This window comes from Montipora foliosa, chromosome 14, assembly GCF_036669935.1.
Source record: "Montipora foliosa isolate CH-2021 chromosome 14, ASM3666993v2, whole genome shotgun sequence".
Classification (NCBI taxonomy): Eukaryota; Metazoa; Cnidaria; class Anthozoa; order Scleractinia; family Acroporidae; genus Montipora; species Montipora foliosa.
This window is the reverse complement of record NC_090882.1, coordinates 10,491,037-10,509,977: the sequence shown is the minus strand read 5'-3', so window position 1 is coordinate 10,509,977 and position 18,941 is coordinate 10,491,037. Positions and strand designations below refer to the sequence as shown.

Below are 18,941 nucleotides of genomic sequence, written 5' to 3'. Positions count from 1 at the left end.
AACTGTTCCACCCGAGTTCAAGGACGAAATCGAAGAGGTTTGTGTTATGAGCGCTTTCCTTTTCCTTGATCTTAATCTTCGGTCCAAGGTTTGACTTGATTTTCAAACAAGAACGCTTCTTTGACGTTAACTGCATGAGCTACCCTTGCAAAACATGAAGAAATGATAAAGAAGGAGGTTACAGCTCTAGTTTTCGTGCATGATTCAGGGCCAGACCTTGGAAATGGTGAGAATTGGCTTTTGTGAAGAAGAAAGCGTTTCAAGTTAAGGTGGTCAAAACACTGTTTTCATTGCGTGCACGTTTTCTGTTTCAGCTTCTAACGTGAGAAAGTTTGCGAGGAAAGTTTCCCTTTGATTTTCAAATAATTTATATACATTGATTTTTACTCACCACAGAATACTGCAACAGCATCGCAAAGAAATCGATAACCTTGTTGTTGTTTCGCGTCGCGGCGCATACATCATTTCAGTCTCGTGGAAGCCAATGATATCAGACCGTATGTTATAAAAGAGCATTTCATTGAAGCCAATGAAATCGTAGAATATACCGACGTCCCATGGGAATTCAATTTTTAACTCTTAGGATCGATCAAAGTTTTGACTGGGCTGGGCCCTTAGGGAGGGGAGGGGAGGGGGGGGGGGGAATGGGTAACCCAGTAATTAATCTTGCCATTTTTCTCTCTACAGATTTGTCATCATTTGTCATATGTATTGCAATACGTTTAATTCTTTCTTTGGTATCAGGTGCCCTTGGAAGGTTCCCAGGGAGATAACATCACTATGGTTGTGCATACGGACCGGCTACCGGCACCAGCTATTGCATGGTACAAAGACGAAGAGCCTATTGTGTCAGATTCCCATCTCGAGGTCATAGAAGAACCAGACAACTGCAAGCTGTTGGTTAAACATGTCACACCAGCAGATTCAGGGACCTACAAGTGTGTTGTTTCCAGTGTCATGGCAACTGTAACAAAGAAATTTCTTCTCAATATCGAAGGTAATTTTTTGGTTTAACTGTTAGGGAGCTTAAGCACCTGACGCTTTTGAGCCACTGACGGCAAATGAAAGTGACCTTTTGACTATCAGAGTCGACGATTACGTAGAAAATCTGGGAGAGACTACTGTCCTGTTATGCGGAAAAGTCACTTCCGGTTTCCATCGGTGGCTTATAAACCCTCTGTGCTTCAGCTACATATTATGGTTTTCAACATGACTCGTTGATTTACAGGAGGAAGAAAACTAACAGAAACTTCTATTCGAACTAACAATAGAGTGTTTTCACCCACGTGATCATTAACCGTGTTTGTCCACCGAGACAAAAGAAAACGTTTGCATGATAAAAGAGCTCAATTGTCGGAGGATTAGTTAGGAACACCAACATGGCCGCCGTTACGTCACGTGAAAACACTCTATACGATAACACAGAGGGAATACTGCCTGGTCTTCACCGTGCTATTTCCAGTATGTTTCTTAATTCCGGTTGCATTGGTCATGCAAAACGCAAACCGCGTTGTTGGTATTGGTAAGATGATAAGCTTATTATTTTCTTCATTTCTTTTCCAGGTATTTGCTTTTCCCTCTACATTGGGAAATTCATGACGGGGTGTAAACATAACATAGCCATGTAATCAATTGTCAATTGATACCGTAGAATTAAGGTTTCGTCATAAGTTCGATAAAATGAAACTTCCGAAAATGAACTTGACCATGAAAACGTTGAAAGATCGCCGTTTTCGCGTCTTTAGAATATTGCCTAAGTGTCGCCCTTTTTTACGGAGCGAGTGTCGTAAAACCAAAACCAAAGTAATTACTTTGGCCAATCAAAAAGGACGAAGACTATCCAGTAAAACAATCAAAACTCGAAGTAATTTCACGTAGCCGACATAAAGCGCGGGAAAATGTGCACGCGCGAGCCACTATTAGTTTTGGTCTCTTCTGATTGGTTGAAAAAATGGCGCGAGAACTTTGAACCAATCACTGAGTGAAGTAATATAAAACCCAAGCAATTCGCTAATTACTTTCGACACTCAATTGAAAACCGCTCTAGTACTGTAATAGTTTGATATACCAAACTTTGTCAACGTTTTTTAATGTTTTGAAGTGTTCTGATTTTATGCCAAACTTTGTCGAAATTTCCGGTCAAAAACATTATTTTCAATCTTGATGCATGCAAAATAAAAAATGGAAACGCAATATGCAAAAATCGAGGAGACCGTTTTGCTGAAAATTTATCTCAAAATCGATTTCTTAGGAAAATTTCAGGAAACGTTAAAATCCCATGTTTTTGCTTTGAGACGAAACAGAAAAAATAACGTTCAAACAAAAGAATACTTTTTGATTCAAAAGTACATTCAAGGATCGCTAAAATGATGTTTATTTCACTGGCGAAATAGGAACGTTTTAAAAAACTTATTCCTCGAACTTATAACAAGACGAAGTGAATTTTAACAAATTATCATTAACATTTTACTGATGTTCATCTTTCAACCGCCTTTTAGTATACTCAGATTAGAATAGGTGTGATTAAAGGACATGCTGACAAACTCGGGTGCAGTGATGGCGCAGTGGTGAGAGCACTCGCCTTCCACCAATGTGGCCCGGGTTCGATTCCCAGATCCGGCTTCATATGTGGCTTGAGTTTGTTGGTTCTCTACTCTGCACCGAGAGGTTTTCTCCCGGTTTCCCCTCTCCTCAAAAACCAACAATTAAGTTGTATTGATTGTTAATTTCAGTTTACAGTGTCCCGAATTAGTGCTCCAGCGCTAGAACGAGTCTAGAGACACTTAAATAAAGTTCCTTTTCTTTTCTTTCCTTTTTTCAAAACATGTGACTTTACCTTTCAGGGTCAGAAGAACCTGTGACCATTTCTGAGGTGGCTGAAGTGGAATTGCCTCGGCCCATCGAAGAACGACCCGTTCTTGACGTATCTGCTCCTGTCTTTATAAAGGAGATTCATGATGTTGCCGTTCAAACTGGAGAGGAGGCACGCTTTGATGCAAAAATCCATGCAGTACCAGAACCCAAAGTTGATTGGTACCAAGGTTCACGAAAGATTTTGGATGAGGGACGGTTTGTTCACATTGATGCTGTCAAGGATGACATATTTACTCTTGTAATTGAGCATGCTGAACCAAGCGATTCTGGGTCTTACAAATGTGTCGCGATTAATGAAGCTGGTGAATCGTCTAGTGAAGCTCAGTTAACTGTCGGAGGCATATCAACGGCTGCAGACATCACGAACGAGCCAGAAAAGTCCGTCCTTAATGTTGGAGAGGGTGATGAAGTGACCTTGAATGTTACATTTTCGGGACCAACCCAACCCACTGTCGAGTGGCTCAAGGATGGTGAACCAGTGCGCAAGACCAGTAGACTTGATACCAAAGCCAAAGAAGATACTTACACTCTTACCATCAGAGAAGCTGTTCCTGATGATTCGGCGACATATTCTTTCAAGTCAACCACCCCCGCAGGAGTAAACATAAAGGTGTTCGAAGTGAACGTGCAAGGTATAGGGTAGAATTTGAATGAATGATTCTACCGCTGAACTAAGGCAATTGATGTGATCAATCAAGCTATATCGAGCTGGTGGCAGTTGTTCAAACGATGGATAGCGCTATCCGCCGGATAAATCACTATCCAGCGGTTAAACAGTAGCAAAACAAAACCAATTGTGCTATCCATTGAATAGTGATTTATCCGGTGGATAGCGTTATCCACCTTTTCAACAACTGGGGCCTAAATATGAATGAGTTAACATTTTCATATGAACGTCGGGTTAAACTGCCCCATTTTCGGGCTCAGTTTGATAAAACGTATCCTCCAGCATCAGCTTATAAAAATGTCTAGAATGAAAGTGTAATATATCTTAATGAAAAGCCCGAGTGTACCTAAGCGATCAGTGTACTTGAAGGAAGGAAAATTTGGCAAGTAGCAGTCGATCTAGCGCCCGTTTCTATTCTTTCGTGCCTTTTTATCTAAGAGATTTGGAATCTTGCGCTATCATCGATACTTTAGGTCCCGGATATGTTGTGCAATTCTGCGCGTTGAGCACAATGCTGTCTTAACTTGGCTCTTTGGTGCAGGTCCATTTGTTTGGCTTCTCTTTTTTTCCATGACAAAACGTAATAGAATGAAATTAAACACGAAGATTACTACCAAATGGCCTAAAAGTCTGTGCGAAACGCCTTTTCAAGAAGCTTCCCAAGCAAAGTTATATGGATTTGGATTAATTGCTGCTTTCTGTCATCTAGTCGTTTGTCGAACTAAATTCCCTGTAATGATGAGCTCTTCTAAGATTATTCTCTAAACAATTTTCCGGTTTTGATTAATGCCAGTGGACTAATATTTAAACATTTGCCTCTTTTTCTAAACCTACCTTTGTTTCAAGCAAAGTAGAAACATTACCACAAGACAAAACAAAATGACTCAAACGAATTGTTCTGCAATTGGACTCTTTCCACGGTATTTATTATAATTCACCTAAAGGCTCAAGAATACCTTCAACATTTAAGTCAAACTTGTCGCGAAACCTGGTTTAAAACGATGCTTGCCGAGTTTCACGTTACGATCCGAAACGCGCTACAATTTTGAAATTTGTGCATAAGTAGAACGAGATGGCCATTTTTCAAACGTTGTTTGCAACCTGCAATGTTCGTTTCTTTTGCCTGACGAGTTTGGGAAAGCAGTGGAAAAAACACCATATCACTCTCCAACTTGAGATTTCTCTCCTTTCATATTTGTCCCTCCTTATCGCTGCCTCGAGTTGAAGCAGTTAAAAAAAGCCTGGTTCTATTTTTTTTAATCCAGAAAAGCCCGCGCAAGGTACAGTGCCCAAATTTACTCAGCCACTAAAGTCTGTAGAAGTCACGGAGGGAATGGATGCAATTTTGGAGTGTATGGTCACAGGGACACCAGAACCCAGTATCAGTTGGGTTAAAGATAGTACTAGCGTGGCAAATGAAAAACGATACAAACCATTCTTTGACGGAGAGCTAGCCACTTTAAAAGTCACAACCACCGAACTGGAGGATGAGGGTGAATACAAATGTGTTGCTGAGAATACGTTTGGTTCATCCTCCTGTTCATGTGAACTTCTTGTCAATGAAGCTAATGTTAAACCTGAGTTTAAAGAAAAGATGAAGCCTGTCAATGTGGTGGAAGGTGAAGAAGCCAAATTCTCGGTGTACGTGACTGGTAATCCTCCACCCGTTATTGACTGGTTTCGTGGCAAGGAGCAACTTGAAGATGACGGAAGGATTGAAATGTTAGATGACGAAGAAACAGGTGCCTACTCATTAATCATCAAGGACACAGTCATTGAGGATGCTGGTATGTACAAGTGTGTTGCCATTAACGAAGAAGGAGAGGCTTCAAGCAAGGCTGCCTTGGCAGTCAAAGAGGTCGTCAATGAACCCACATTTGAAGCACAGGAAGGGGAGAAGTCTGAAGCTTTGACTCCAGTCAAAGTTGGAGAAGGTGATATTGTAAGTCTTAGTACAGCAGTCAAAGGGAAACCTGTGCCCACCATTGACTGGTTCAAAGACGACCAGAAACTTCGTGAAACAAGTCGGTTAAAGATGGATGCCAAAGATGGTGAGCTTTCTCTGCTTATCCTGGATGCAAAGCCTGATGACTCGGGGTTGTACAGATGTGAAGCAAAGAATAAAGGTGGTAAAGCCCAGAAAACGTTTGATGTCAACGTTCAAGGTATTTTTGTTGTATGGCCGGATACACGTCGTATTGTTTTGGTTGCACCTCTTCACTTTTCACTTTATTTCTAAACAAACCACTTTCAAACAAGACCGTGGTAGCCCACGGTTAGCATAGCTCTTCTAGGCGGGCTCTCGCAACAAAATAACAAAAAGACACTTGGAAATTGACAAACATTACACATGCAAACGCCTCGTACGTAAGAGAGAACAAGGTTCCAAAGTAGTCTGAGTATATTACCTTTCAAGTAAAATTGAACTTGTCGACAACCTTTACAATCTGAAGGTTTCAAAACTCTCTGACGATGTTAAACCGTTTTCATAGTTTTTCAAAAGGAAGTAACTCTTTTCACGCGCTGAACACCTAAGGGATAAGTTGAGAATCATTTTTAACGTCAATGTTAGCACTTAGTGTCTTTAATATAGGAGAATCTTTGATTGCATGTTTTGCCTCGTTAGCTCAAGGTTATACTCGTTTTATCAGTATAATCCCATTTTCGTTTGACCCCCCGCCCAATCGTCATCACATTTTATCGAGAAACCAACCCCTTCATTTCTCATTTCAATTGCATTTTGCAGCCAAAAAACCCGAGGGATCTGCTCCGGTCTTCACGGAATTCCTGCAGCCAGTGGAAGTTATCGAAGGATCTCCAGCTAAGCTTCAGTGCAGACTGACTGGAGAACCTGAGCCAAGCATCGAATGGTTTAAAGATGGTGAACTTGTTAAGGAGGACAAAAGACAAAAGATGCGTTTTGCTGGCGAGTTGTGCACTTTGAAAATTCTCTCAACGGAGCTGGAAGATGAGGGTGCTTACAAATGTGTTGCCAAAAATGACTTTGGATCTGCCTACAGCGCCTCTGAGCTACTTGTCAATGAGATGAACAAAAAGCCAGAATTTGTTGAGAAAATGAAACCTTTGACTGTCTCTGAAGGAGAGGCAGCGCGCTTTGACGTTCAACTTGAAGGTAATCCACCTCCAGTTGTTGACTGGTTTAAAGGAAAAGACAAGCTGGAAGATGAAGGCCGATATGTTATGATGGACGATGCAGACGAAGGAAAGTTTACCTTGATAGTGGAGGACACTTTGCCTGAAGATGCAGGTACATATAAGTGTGTTGCGACCAATGAAGAGGGGCAGGCAAGCTCCAAGGCTGCTTTGGCTGTTGAAGAGAAGATGATCATGCCAGAGTTCATCGACGAAGAGGAAAGTGCGCCCATAAATGTCGCAGATGGAGATGAGCTGAGCTTAACAATTGCCGTCACTGGGAAACCGGTTCCTGCTGTTGATTGGTACAAAGATGACAAGAAGATAAGAAAAACCAGTCGAGTTAAAATTGATGCGAAAGGTGACAAATTTTCATTGGTCATTTTGAACGTCACCCCTGACGATTCTGGCAGCTACAAATGTGAAGCCTCCAGCAAATCGGGAACCGTTTCTCGCACATTTGACGTCCGTGTAGTGGGTATGTAATTCCTTCTCGCTGAAGGCCATTACAATACAATACAATTATTTAACCACGTTATCGTCTAAGAGCACAAGTTAGGGTTAGGGTTCAAAATAGGAACGTGCAATTCACACTCGTGGGGGGCTTGATCGGGCGAAACGAACTTTCTTTGTTATGTGATCCGTGATTTTCACATCGTGCCACTTAAAAAAACACACTTAAATATGGTGTTAAATTATTTTTTCTCTAAGAAGGGTAGCTGAGGGAATTTCTTCTAAAGTTTACAGTTACATACGTGTTTGGGAAGTTTTTAGTTGCCCAATTGTGAATAAACGGCGCAAGGTGACATCGTGATTTATCCGGTTCTGGGCATTTTGCGACCAAATTCTTTACATTTTATCTGGAGTTAGTTGTAAAAGTCCAGAATGCTTTATTTGGCACCAGTGTGTATGACTTTCAAAGGTCAAATAGTTGTAGTATGAAGAACCGCCCTGTCTTTGCTTTTGTTTATCGATATAAAATTATTTAGAAATCTTAAGTTCTGTAATTTTTAGAAAGGTCTCACTAATTTTGGACCCCGTGGGTAATGTTAAATCTTCAAATATGCATCTAACCAACAGTGTTTTTTTTTTTTTATCAAGCTCTCCATAGAGTGATTTTAACGATCATTAAGCTGCTCTTACAGCAGTTAGTCCCTCGACGGGCACAAATCAGTGTACTCTACGAACAAGCAAACGAACACTAACACTACACCCTAATCCTGAGATACCTGGGCTTAATACTTCTTGTCAATTTTGCATTTTTTCAGCCAAGAAACCAGAGGGAAAAGCACCAGAAGTTATCAAACCCGCGACTGATCTTGAAGTTGAACAAGGAAGCCCAGCAAGGATAGAATGCCAAATTACCGGAAATCCCGTACCGAATGTTGAATGGTTTAAAGACAGCGAGAAAGTGAAAGAAACCAAGCGCATCAAACTCGAGACAGATGACGAAACATTCTCGTTGAATTTTAAAGAAACTGAGCTTGATGATGAAGGCGATTACAAGTGTGTTGCTCGAAATGAGTTCGGTAGTGCTTCAACTCAAGCAGAATTGCTCATCAACGAGGCTTCAACTAAACCACAATTTAAGAGCAAAATGAACAATGTCGGCGTTCAGGCTGGAAAAGAGGCAAGGTTTGACGTGCATGTAGTTGGTTTCCCTCCTCCGGAAGTAGACTGGGTAAAAGATGGCGAAAAGATCGAAGATGGTGGGCGCTTCCTTTTGCTTGATGGTGAGGACGATGGGCATTTCTCATTGATTATCGAGATTGCCACACCAGAGGATGCTGGAAAGTATGAGTGTATTGCATTTAATGAAGCTGGTGAAGTATCGTGTAAAGGTAACTTGCTTGTGGAAGAAGTGCTTATTGCTCCGGAGTTTGTTTCAGAGGCTGAGACTACACCCATGGTGGCTGAAGAAGGAGAGGATGTTAAACTGTCCATCGAATTGAAAAAAGGACACCCCGAACCACAAATCGAATGGTTGAAGGATGAAATACCAGTTGGCGTAGGTGAGCATGTGGCCTTGGCTGACACAGGGCACTCGTATACGCTAACGGTTGCAGAGGCGACCCCGGAAGATTCGGGTTTGTACAGGTTCAAGGCCACGAGCAAGGCTGGCTCCATAGAGCGGTGCTTCAATGTACAAATTGCAGGTATTTTAACCTAACATTGATATGAGCGTGATACACGTGAACATTGTTCACCAGTATCACACGGTTATACACAGTTTCTATCACAATTATATGTGTTTTTACAAGGGTTGAAGCGAAGTGTGAGCTGTATAAATTCGATGTTTTTTTCTCTTAAAGGATATGTGTTAAAGTGAATTTTTGATATAAATTGGTGCAGACGAAGCAGTCTACATGTTTCCTGCCTCAATGTACACTTATCCACATTGGTTGCTTTCCTCTCCAGAAAATATCACTTGCATAGTTTTCGAAACTCTTTAATTATACCTAAACATGTCTTGTTACAATTTTTGTGGTGTGTATATTTCCTTTTTCGATCTTGTAGCTAAGAAACCCAAAGGAACAGTCCCACAGTTCACCGAAACTTTACAAGCCGTGGAAGTCAACGAGGGGAAACCAGCTGAACTCCAATGTTTGGTGGAAGGTTATCCGCAACCGACGATTGAGTGGTTCAAGGACGGAGCGAAGGTGAAGGAGAGTAGGCGAATCAAAGCGGAAAGAGACGGAAATGCCATCTGTTTGTCTTTCAAGGAGACGTTGCCAGGTGACAACGCTGAATATAAATGTTTGGCAACCAATGATTTGGGGTCTGCTTCCTGTTCCACGAATTTGAAGGTAAAAGCCTTATCTAAACCCGACTTCAAAGAGAAACTAAAAGGCGTAGAAGTTCTGGAGGGTGATTTTGCCACCTTTGAAGTGTTTATTGTCTGTAATCCCGAACCAAACGTAGAGTGGTTTAGAGGAACGACAAAGCTTGAGAGTGATGGGCGGCTTGAGGTCTTGGAAAGCAGAGACGAAAATCGCTTCAAACTGATCATTGGTGATGTAAAACGAGAAGACAGTGGAATGTATAAATGTGTCGCGGCAAACGAAGTTGGCAAGGCTACTTGCCGAGCCGACCTGAGCGTGAAGGAGAGGTTGTTTGTCCCAACGATCTCCGAAGAGCAACCAGAAGCCCCATTAACAGCGACAGAAGGTGACGAGGTAACCTTGAATGTGACCATCACTGGAAAACCAAAACCTGATGTTAGATGGTATAAGAATGACAGAGCTTTGCGAGAAAGTAATCAGCTGGACATTAAGGCGCGAGGAGACAAGTATTCTGTAACGATTCTTCGCATCAAGGCAGATGACTCTGGAGTGTACAAGTGTGAGGCCAACAGCAAGATGGGTTCTGTGTCGAGGACTTTTGATGTTAGAGTTAAAGGTTTGTACTTAGTATTGCGGGTGAAGTGTAACTTAAAAGGAAAGTACGGCCTAGAAATGTTTCTCTGAATCGAAAGTTCTTCACCTGCATTAATCATACTTGACCACTCATTTGGGCTTGATGTGTTTAAATAGCCAACAATAATGCTTCAAAAATAGGCAATTTAAATTGAAATCCGCCATCTTTGTTTTTGTGTATGCAAACGAGGCTATGACGTAGCAATAGTCAAGGATTTCTTTGGATGACTAGATGTACTAGAAGTAAACAAAGAAAACACAGGCGAGGAGAGCGATACTTTGTAGACTTGAATCTTAATCCAGAGGGTAAATTGTATTGATATTGGTTCCACCATCAGAACAGATTTACCTCGTGGTCGTTAAACAGGGTTTTATATATGAGTTGTATGCAGGAGTTCTACAAAGCGAAAGAGAGTTTCCCGTGCTATCCCGCGCTCATTGCTGTGAAATAAACGCCTGGGAATTAAGTTTAATCCGTGCACCGTGACTTTCTACGAGACCCCTGTGACAACTTCAAAACAAACGATCGATTTGTACATTTTCGTCGAATGGTGGGAGTAAATCGTTACAGTAATTTCTATAAAGCTAACAAAATTTAACTACATTTCAAGTTAAGTTTATTTTACCGCCTTGAAAAGCATTCATGTAACAGTGAAAGTCGTCTAGGTGGTGCACGTGCTTGATTCAGTTTTCTCGCTCCAATGTAATGATATTTTAGACTGGCTGACTGATATTTCAGTATGAAGTGAATGCCACCAAGACCAATATTCATATACCCGAAGATCCCGCGTGAAGTCCTACTTAGTAAAATGGCTGATCTACAATTATTCTGTGGCACAAATGAATGTTTTGCCTAGTACCATAGTCTGCTTAACTTACGTACTCGTTCATTTCACATTTTACTTGCATCATGGCCTGCCTCTAAGGGCATTTCATACTACGTCGTATCCAAATATGTTGGCGAGGTTCGAAATCATCTTGCCATATTGATACAGTTACAACAAAATATAAGTTAGACTAACATTCATTCTCGTTCCCAGATCCCATCGTTTCGCTTAGCCGGCGGGGCTCTGAAGCTCAGAGAATGTTTTCCGTCGTGTCGAACGGAAAAAGAAGCAATAAGTGATATCGTAGTTTTTAACAGACACTAATTATTTCACCGACTGGCCGCGCCGCATCGGTCATTTTTACTTCCGGTTCAAGATTTTATTGTTCATTAGCTAATCAATGAAAATAAAAATATGAATTTCCTTTGTCTCCAGAGCCTTTCGTTTACTCGTGCGAAGTCCCCGCCGGCTAAGAAAAACGATGGGATCTGTGAACGAGAATGACTAACATGTTGTTTGTTTGGAGATTGCCCTGTGTCAATTTCTCTAGGCTTCCTTTGGATCAGTAGAAAAGTAACTTTTCGGTGTATTTCCTACACCAGTTCTGTTTGTTTTCATCAATTTTTTGTCACAGCCAAAAGGCCTACAGGCACAGCTCCAGAATTTACAAGGCTTATGGAAGATGTTACCTTTGTTGAGGGGAAATCAGCAACTCTTGAATGCGAGGTAAAGGGAGAACCACTGCCAGTTATTGAATGGTTCAGAGATGGGGAGCAAGTTAAGGAATCGAAACGAGTTAAGTTGGAATTTGATGGCAAAGTTTGCTCGTTGATTTTCAAACCAATTGAACTTGATGATGAGGGTGAGTACAAGTGTGTTGCTCGTAATGAGCTTGGCAGTTCTTCAACCAAGGCTGAACTGCTGGTGGATGAAGCTGAAAGTGCACCAGAATTTATAGAGAAACTTAAAGACATCGTTGTTCAGGCTGGGGATGAAGTAAAGTTCGATGTTCGAGTCATTGGTGTGCCACCACCGGAAGTCGATTGGTACAAAGGGAATGAAGCGCTTGAAGATGAGGGTCGGTATATTATGGTTGATGACATTCAAAAAGACCTGTTTACATTGATTATTGACGAGGCCCAACCACAAGACAGTGGAGAGTACAAGTGTGTTGCATTCAGTGAGCTTGGCGAAGTTTCGTGCAAGGGGAACTTGGTTGTGGAGGGAGAGGCTATTTCACCGCAGCTCGCCAGTGATACAGAAAGTGCCGCACCCATTTATGAGGAACAACTTACTATTGCACCCGACGTTGCGGAACTGGGCGAAAGTTCACCAGTACAAGTCAGCGATATCACAGGTTTGTGTATGTTCTCTGACTGGTCAGGTTGTTAAAAAGGTCTCTTATCAATGAGACTCGTTCATTCTGCTTGATCTGTACAGTCTTCTGAGCGAGTTGAAAAGCCGTGAAAAGTAAAACGTACACATAGAGGGGATTACCTCTTTCCTAAAATCTGCGGCACTTGAGAACTTCTTCCAAGAATTTGCTTATTTTGTTCGTTTTCCCAAAATACGAATTCGAATGTACGAGGGATGCCAATCACAGAGAGAAGATAATTTGTTACACCTCCCAACTCAAATACGTTTTCCAATTGGAGGAGAACGTGTCACTTGTCATGGGTCAAAATTCACTAACTCCTTAGGAGTAAGAACTAAACTCACTAACTCCCAAGGGCGAACAAAAGTCACTAACTCCCTAGCGAAACAACGACTTGAACTTTTCACTCGCACGTGATTAGGTCTTGCACCTTTCAAAACTGGCAAATTCCGCGCAAAAATCCGTGAATGTTCTATTTTGTGTTGGGAGGTATAACGAAACACTTAATGACTGGCCCCACGGGAAACAGTGAGTTTTGTTTCCCCGAGACCCTCAATGTTCCCTCGGCTTCGCCTCGGGGAAACAAAACTCACTGTTTCCCTTGGGGTCACTCATTAAGTGGTTATTATTCTCCCCTTTTCGCCTGTTCAGTCGTCTTCAAACATATATGCTAAAAATTCCAAAATCCCATGTACTGAGGGAGAGGGAGTGCAGCAGGTTTATTCCAATATTCGACTCCTAATCCGTTATCCACAATGTTTTGGTTTCTTGTGCAGCTGAGAAACCGATCGGGACAGCACCAGTGTTCTTAGAACCCGTTCAACCAGTTGAGGTGAAGGAAGGCAGTAAAGCCAAACTGCAATGTATTGTGGATGCAGAACCCAAGCCTGATGTTGAGTGGTTCAAGGATGGAAGCCGTGTCAAAGAAAACCGGCGAGTGAAAATGGAAACCGATGGTACCGCAGTTTCTCTCGCGATCAAAGAGACCAGGTCATCTGACCAAGGGGAGTACAAATGTATTGCAACGAACAATATGGGTTCAGTGTCCTGTGTGGCCAGTTTAACAATCAAGTGCATTACCAAGCCAGAGTTTAACGAGAAACTCAAGCCAACGGAGGTAACGGAAGGAGACAATGCAAGATTTGATACTCGAGTCACTGGGTACCCTGTGCCCGAGGTGGAGTGGTTCAGAGGAACAACAAAACTTGGAAGTGATGACAGGATTAAAGTGACAGAGAACAAAGATGATGATAGTTACTCGGTCGAAATCAGCAATACTCAGCGGGAAGATGCTGGAATGTACAAATGTGTTGCTTCAAACGAAGGCGGTAAGTGTAAGATGAATTATTTTTCCATAATAATGGTGGCCCGTTTTTAAATGGGAGGGAAAGTGGGAGACTGAGCGAGCGGTGAAATGAAAGGGAACAGGGGAAAGGCGGATTTCGACTTCTCTTCCCAGTCCCCCTCCATTTATGCGCTCACTCTTCCTTCCATTGTCCCTCCCCTTTCAGCGCTTGCCACGCAGGCTTCTTCTTTTACCACAAAAAGACTTTGCTTCAGTTATTGCTGGAGAAAGAGTTAGGATTCATTTGACTCGGATAACAGAATAAGCCGTGAATACCTGTCTCCTGAGATTGAACTGTCCATTTTGCCGTTGTGGCCTCAGTAATTGACCTATCTGTTTTTGTGGCACTGCAAAATGTTTAAGAATGATTCGTCAATACAAGGCCCACCTTCAGGGTCTCTTTTCTTAAACTCAAGTAAAAAAATACACAGCGTTGAAATGGAATATTTGGACATTGATCGTGCAGTGAAGGCTTATTGAACAATCTAATTGAGCTTATGTCATTTTTTAATTTAGTTCAGTTTTTCTTATTTCTATTTCAGGAAAAAGCACTTGCCGAGCTGACCTCGTGGTAAAAGAGAGGTTATTTGCCCCGGAATTTACTGAAGGGCAGTTGGAAGCTCCGATTAACGTAACTGAAGGCGGAGAAGTCACCTTGGATGTAACAGTCGCTGGGAAACCTAAACCTGATGTCAAGTGGTACAAAGAGGACAGAATTCTGCGCGAGAGCAATAGGCTTGACATCAAAGCGAGAGGAGACAAGCATTCTGTGGTGATTCTTGGCATTAAGGCAGATGATTCTGGAGTGTACAAGTGCCAAGCAAGAAGCAAGATGGGTACTGTATCCAGGACATTCCATGTCATTGTGGAAGGTACTTGACATGTTTTTTTTTTAAACGAAGCTGGTTTTGGGGATGTTATTCCTGTCTGAAGTTTCATTGAGTGGGTGAAGTTAATGAATAGCAATGATTTGTTCTTGTTTTTTTAAAAACAGAAGTGTAAGATTTTTCGGCAACCTTCTTTAAACCAAAGAGCGACTTAATGTTATCTTTACATTTACGGTTTTTGAAGCCGTTAATTTTGACCACGACTGATTCATCTCTCCTCAGCTAAAAAGCCAGTTGGAACTGCACCAGAGTTCACACAGCCTCTTCAGTCACAGGAAGTCACAGAAGGAGTATCGGTCAAACTCACGTGCGGCTTGAAAGGAACACCTCAACCAACAATTCAGTGGCTCAAAGATGACAAACCTGTAAAAACTAGCAAACGAGTGAAAGACGAGTTTGATGGAGATGTTGCTACTTTGGTGTTTTCCAAGGTAGAACTGGACGATGAGGGTGATTATAAGTGTGTTGCACAAAACGAGTTAGGATCAGCATCTTGTGCAGCTGAGCTTCTTGTGAACGAAGCTGATAGTAAGCCCGAGTTCTCTGCCACAATTCAAGACATCGAGGTGGCTGTTGGTGATGAGGGACGCTTTGATGTTCAAGTTTCTGGTGTGCCCAAGCCAACAGTAGAATGGTTCAAAGGAAGGAAGAAGATTGAAGAAGAAGGGAAATTTATGTTAGTTCACGATGAAGACCTCTATTCCCTAGTTATCGATCAAGTTGCTGTGGATGACGTGGGAACATATACTTGCAAAGCGATCAATCATCTTGGAGAAGTTAGCTGCAAAGCTGAATTAAGACTGCAAGAACCACTGGCAGCTCCTGAATTTGCGGATGATTTTGGAAGTGGCCCAATCAATGTCGCAGAAGGCGACGATATAACATTAGATGCTACAGTCAAAGGGGAGCCACCTCCAGATATTGAGTGGTACAAGGAGGATAAGCCTTTGAGAAAGACCAGTCGTGTAGATTTCAAAGCACACGGAGATAAGTTCTCTTTAGTCATCTTAAATGTTACACCAGAGGATTCTGGTTTGTACAAATGTTTGGCCAAAAGCAAACGTGGAACTGCTACAAAAACCTTTGAAGTGAACATTGAAGGTATGTTGTTAAACGTAATGGTAATGTTATTTTACCGTGTGAAGCAACAACTGTTGCTAGAAGGTGATAAGTATGTCGAGTTGAAACTCTTTTCAATATTAAAAAAACGTTTTGTGAGCGCATTCACTTCTGCCTTCACAATTGGAAAATGTGAATTGGCTTTAAACCCGCTCCGGACATTCTTCAGCTTTGAAGAGAGTTTCATCTTAGCTTGCTGATCGCTTTCCAGAATGGAAATGTTTAAAGAAAAGAATACTGTATAGGTTTTTTTATATGGCTTTCGTCTTGCTATGGTGACCTATCGTGTCACAATAAGGAGTGCATTTGTTAAGCAATAGTAATATGCTTGGCATTACCGTTAACCAGTATTTTAGGATAAGACAATATTTTGAAATTGTTAAAACTGTTTTAGTCACCTTGACACGCTACTTTTCTGCAAAGGAAATCGTAACTAACTACTATCTACTTCTAGGAAGATTGTCATTTAAAATTTTTTTCCAAGGTAAACTACCAAAGAAACCTAAAGGAAAAGCTCCCGAATTCACTCAGCCTTTGAAAGCAATTGGTGTTGATGAAGGGAATCCAGTGAGACTAAAATGCCGCATGACTGGCACTCCAGAACCTACTGCCGAATGGTTCAAAAATGGCCGAGAAGTTACGCTTAACAGAAGGATTAAAGCTGATGTCATTGGAGACATGTGTCAACTGTCCTTTACAGAAACCCAGACGGACGATACTGGAGATTACAAGTGCGTGATTAAGAATGATATTGGCTCGGCTGCTACCGAATGCGAACTTACTGTCACTAAACCTTTAGCTGCCCCAGAATTTAAGTTGAAAGTGAAAAATGTTGATGTGAATGAAGGCGAGCAGGCTCAATTTACTGTTAAGGTTGTTGGAAATCCTAAGCCAAACATTGAGTGGTTCCATGGAACTCACGAAGTTATAAACGAAGGACGTTTTGCAGTGAAATCTGGTGACGTGGATGACAACTATTATTTACTGATCGATGATGTAGCCATTGACGATGCAGGAACTTATAAATGCGTTGCGTCTAACTCAGTGGGAAAAACAACTTGTCGAGGAGAACTTGAAGTAAGTGAAAAGCTTGCACCTCCAGAATTTGTGGACGAGCTTGATGAGGGTCCCGTAAATGTGAAAGAAGGCGAGGAAGTGTCATTGACTGTTAAAATTCATGGAAAGCCACCTCCAAATGTTCAGTGGTATAAAGATGAACTTATTGTGGTTAAGTCGTCAAATGTTACGACGCTTGCGAAGGGAGATAAGTTCACCTTACTAATTTATAGTGCTAAGCCTGGTGATTCCGGAGTGTACAAGTGTGCGGCGAGGAGTAAAGTGGGAACTGCAACAAGGGCATTCAAGGTCAACATTGAAGGTTTGTAAGAGTTAAGCATATTCAGGTTCAATTCTACTACTGCCGTCTATTCCCCGCGCTTCTTACTACTCAGCAACCTTTGTCTCACCCAATTAGTCCCTTGCAAATTGCTACTCTCGCGGCCTGCAATAGTGATTCTTAAAGAAGCCTTCATATTGATTTGCACATCCTTAAGTTCAGTAGAAAACTGTCACTTTAAAATCTTCTTTTCATGTTGGCATGTTTCTTAAGATGCTTCGTTAGAGCAGTTTTCAATTGTTGTCGAAAGTAATGAGCGAATTGCTTTGGTTTTGCATTACTTCACTCATTGATTGGTTCAAAGTTATCGCGCCACTTTTTCAACCAATCAGAAGTGAAACCAAAACCAATCTTGGCTCGTGCGTGCACATTTTCCCGCTCTTTATGTCGGCTACGTGTAATTACTTCGAGTTTTTATTGGTTTACTGGATTGTCTCCGTCCTTTGTGATTGGCCAAGTAATTACTTTGGTTTTGGTTTTACGACACTCGATTGAAACTCGCTCGAGGTGTCGTAAAACGAAAACCATGGCAACTGCTTTCAGCTATGGCAAAAGGCGCCAACAGTGTTATCAACCAAACAAAATTCTGAGTTCCAAATAACTAGTGTATGAGACCTTAGTTGATTTCCCGCGTGAAAATACCTGCTTGTGATTTGTGACCGCTTTAAGTTGATATCTATTTCACGTTGAATTTCTACTAATTCTGGGCGATTTTGCAGTAGTTTTGAACGCCGGAGTTATTCCAAACCACTTACTTAGATTCCCTTTAACTGTGCTCCTTAATAACCGACTCTTGGAATAATTAAATCCCATTTATGCCATCCACAATGTGGCAAGTCCTCAGCGTCCAGCAAGTGGTAAATGTGTGACGCTCTTTATCTTCTTGACTTTTCGACAGCTAAAAAGCCTAAGGGAACGCCACCAGAGTTCTTGAAACCTTTGAAGAAGGTTGTAGTAGTGGAGGGGAGTGCTGCTAAACTCGAATGCCGGATACACGCAAAACCGGAGCCTGTCATAGAATGGTTAAAGGACGATGAACCTGTAAAGCCAGATAACCGAATTAAAACATACTTCGACTCCGAAGTCTGTAGGCTAACGATTTCAGATACTGTTGCCGATGACGAAGGAGAATATAAATGTTCGGCAACGAATGAACTTGGCAGTGCTTCTTGTTCGGCTGAAGTTTTAGTCAATGAAGTCATTGTTATGCCAGAGTTTAAGGAAAAGATGAAACATGCGGAAGTCGTAGAGGGCGATACGGTAAGATTTAATGTGTGCGTCGTGGGAAATCCACAACCCAAGATAGAATGGTCGAAAGGTGGAAAAACTATAAATCATGGAGGTCGATTTAGAATTGAACAATCTGACGATCTGCATTCTTTGTTTATTGATAATGCATCAATGGACGACTTTGGTAGTTACAAATGTGTGGCAACCAACGAGGCTGGAAGAATGCAATGCTCTGCAAGGCTCGATATTAAAGAGAGAGAAATTGCTCCTGAACTTTCTGATGAATATGGTGATTTACCGATTGAGGTAACCGAGGGTGATGAACTTAAGATTAATATCACAATTCAAGGAAATCCCCGACCAGATGTAGAATGGTATAAAGATGACAGACCTTTGCGAAGAACTAGTCGAGTGAGTTTGTCAGCTCGAGGAATTAAACACGCTGTCACAATCCTGAATGTTGTCCTTGATGATTCGGGAGTGTACAGATGTGTTGGTAAGAATTCAGCTGGTACAACGTCAAGAACCTTTCAGGTTAACGTCAAAGGTACGTTGTTGTTGTTGTTGTTGAAAAGGGACAGGGTAAAGGCAAAACGTAACGTCTCTTCCGGCTGCCTGCCATCTGCCGCTCAAAAACGCCTGTACCTAGTTT

At 41.7% G+C, this 18,941-nt stretch overlaps 1 protein-coding gene across 1 annotated transcript in view; it reads left to right on the top strand.

Moving 5' to 3' along the window:
• Window positions 1-18,941, top strand: part of LOC137984421 (muscle M-line assembly protein unc-89-like) — a 166,977-nt gene that overhangs the window by 77,977 nt on the left and 70,059 nt on the right. The window contains 13 exon segments of the mRNA XM_068831598.1: window positions 1-37; window positions 745-997; window positions 2,844-3,506; window positions 4,807-5,706; window positions 6,288-7,172; window positions 7,963-8,850; window positions 9,212-10,093; window positions 11,572-12,294; window positions 13,089-13,640; window positions 14,200-14,529; window positions 14,767-15,645; window positions 16,148-17,041; window positions 17,958-18,836. The exon segment at window positions 1-37 is cut by the window's left edge and continues 589 nt beyond it. Of these exon segments, the coding sequence (XP_068687699.1) occupies window positions 1-37; window positions 745-997; window positions 2,844-3,506; window positions 4,807-5,706; window positions 6,288-7,172; window positions 7,963-8,850; window positions 9,212-10,093; window positions 11,572-12,294; window positions 13,089-13,640; window positions 14,200-14,529; window positions 14,767-15,645; window positions 16,148-17,041; window positions 17,958-18,836 (8,765 nt within the window).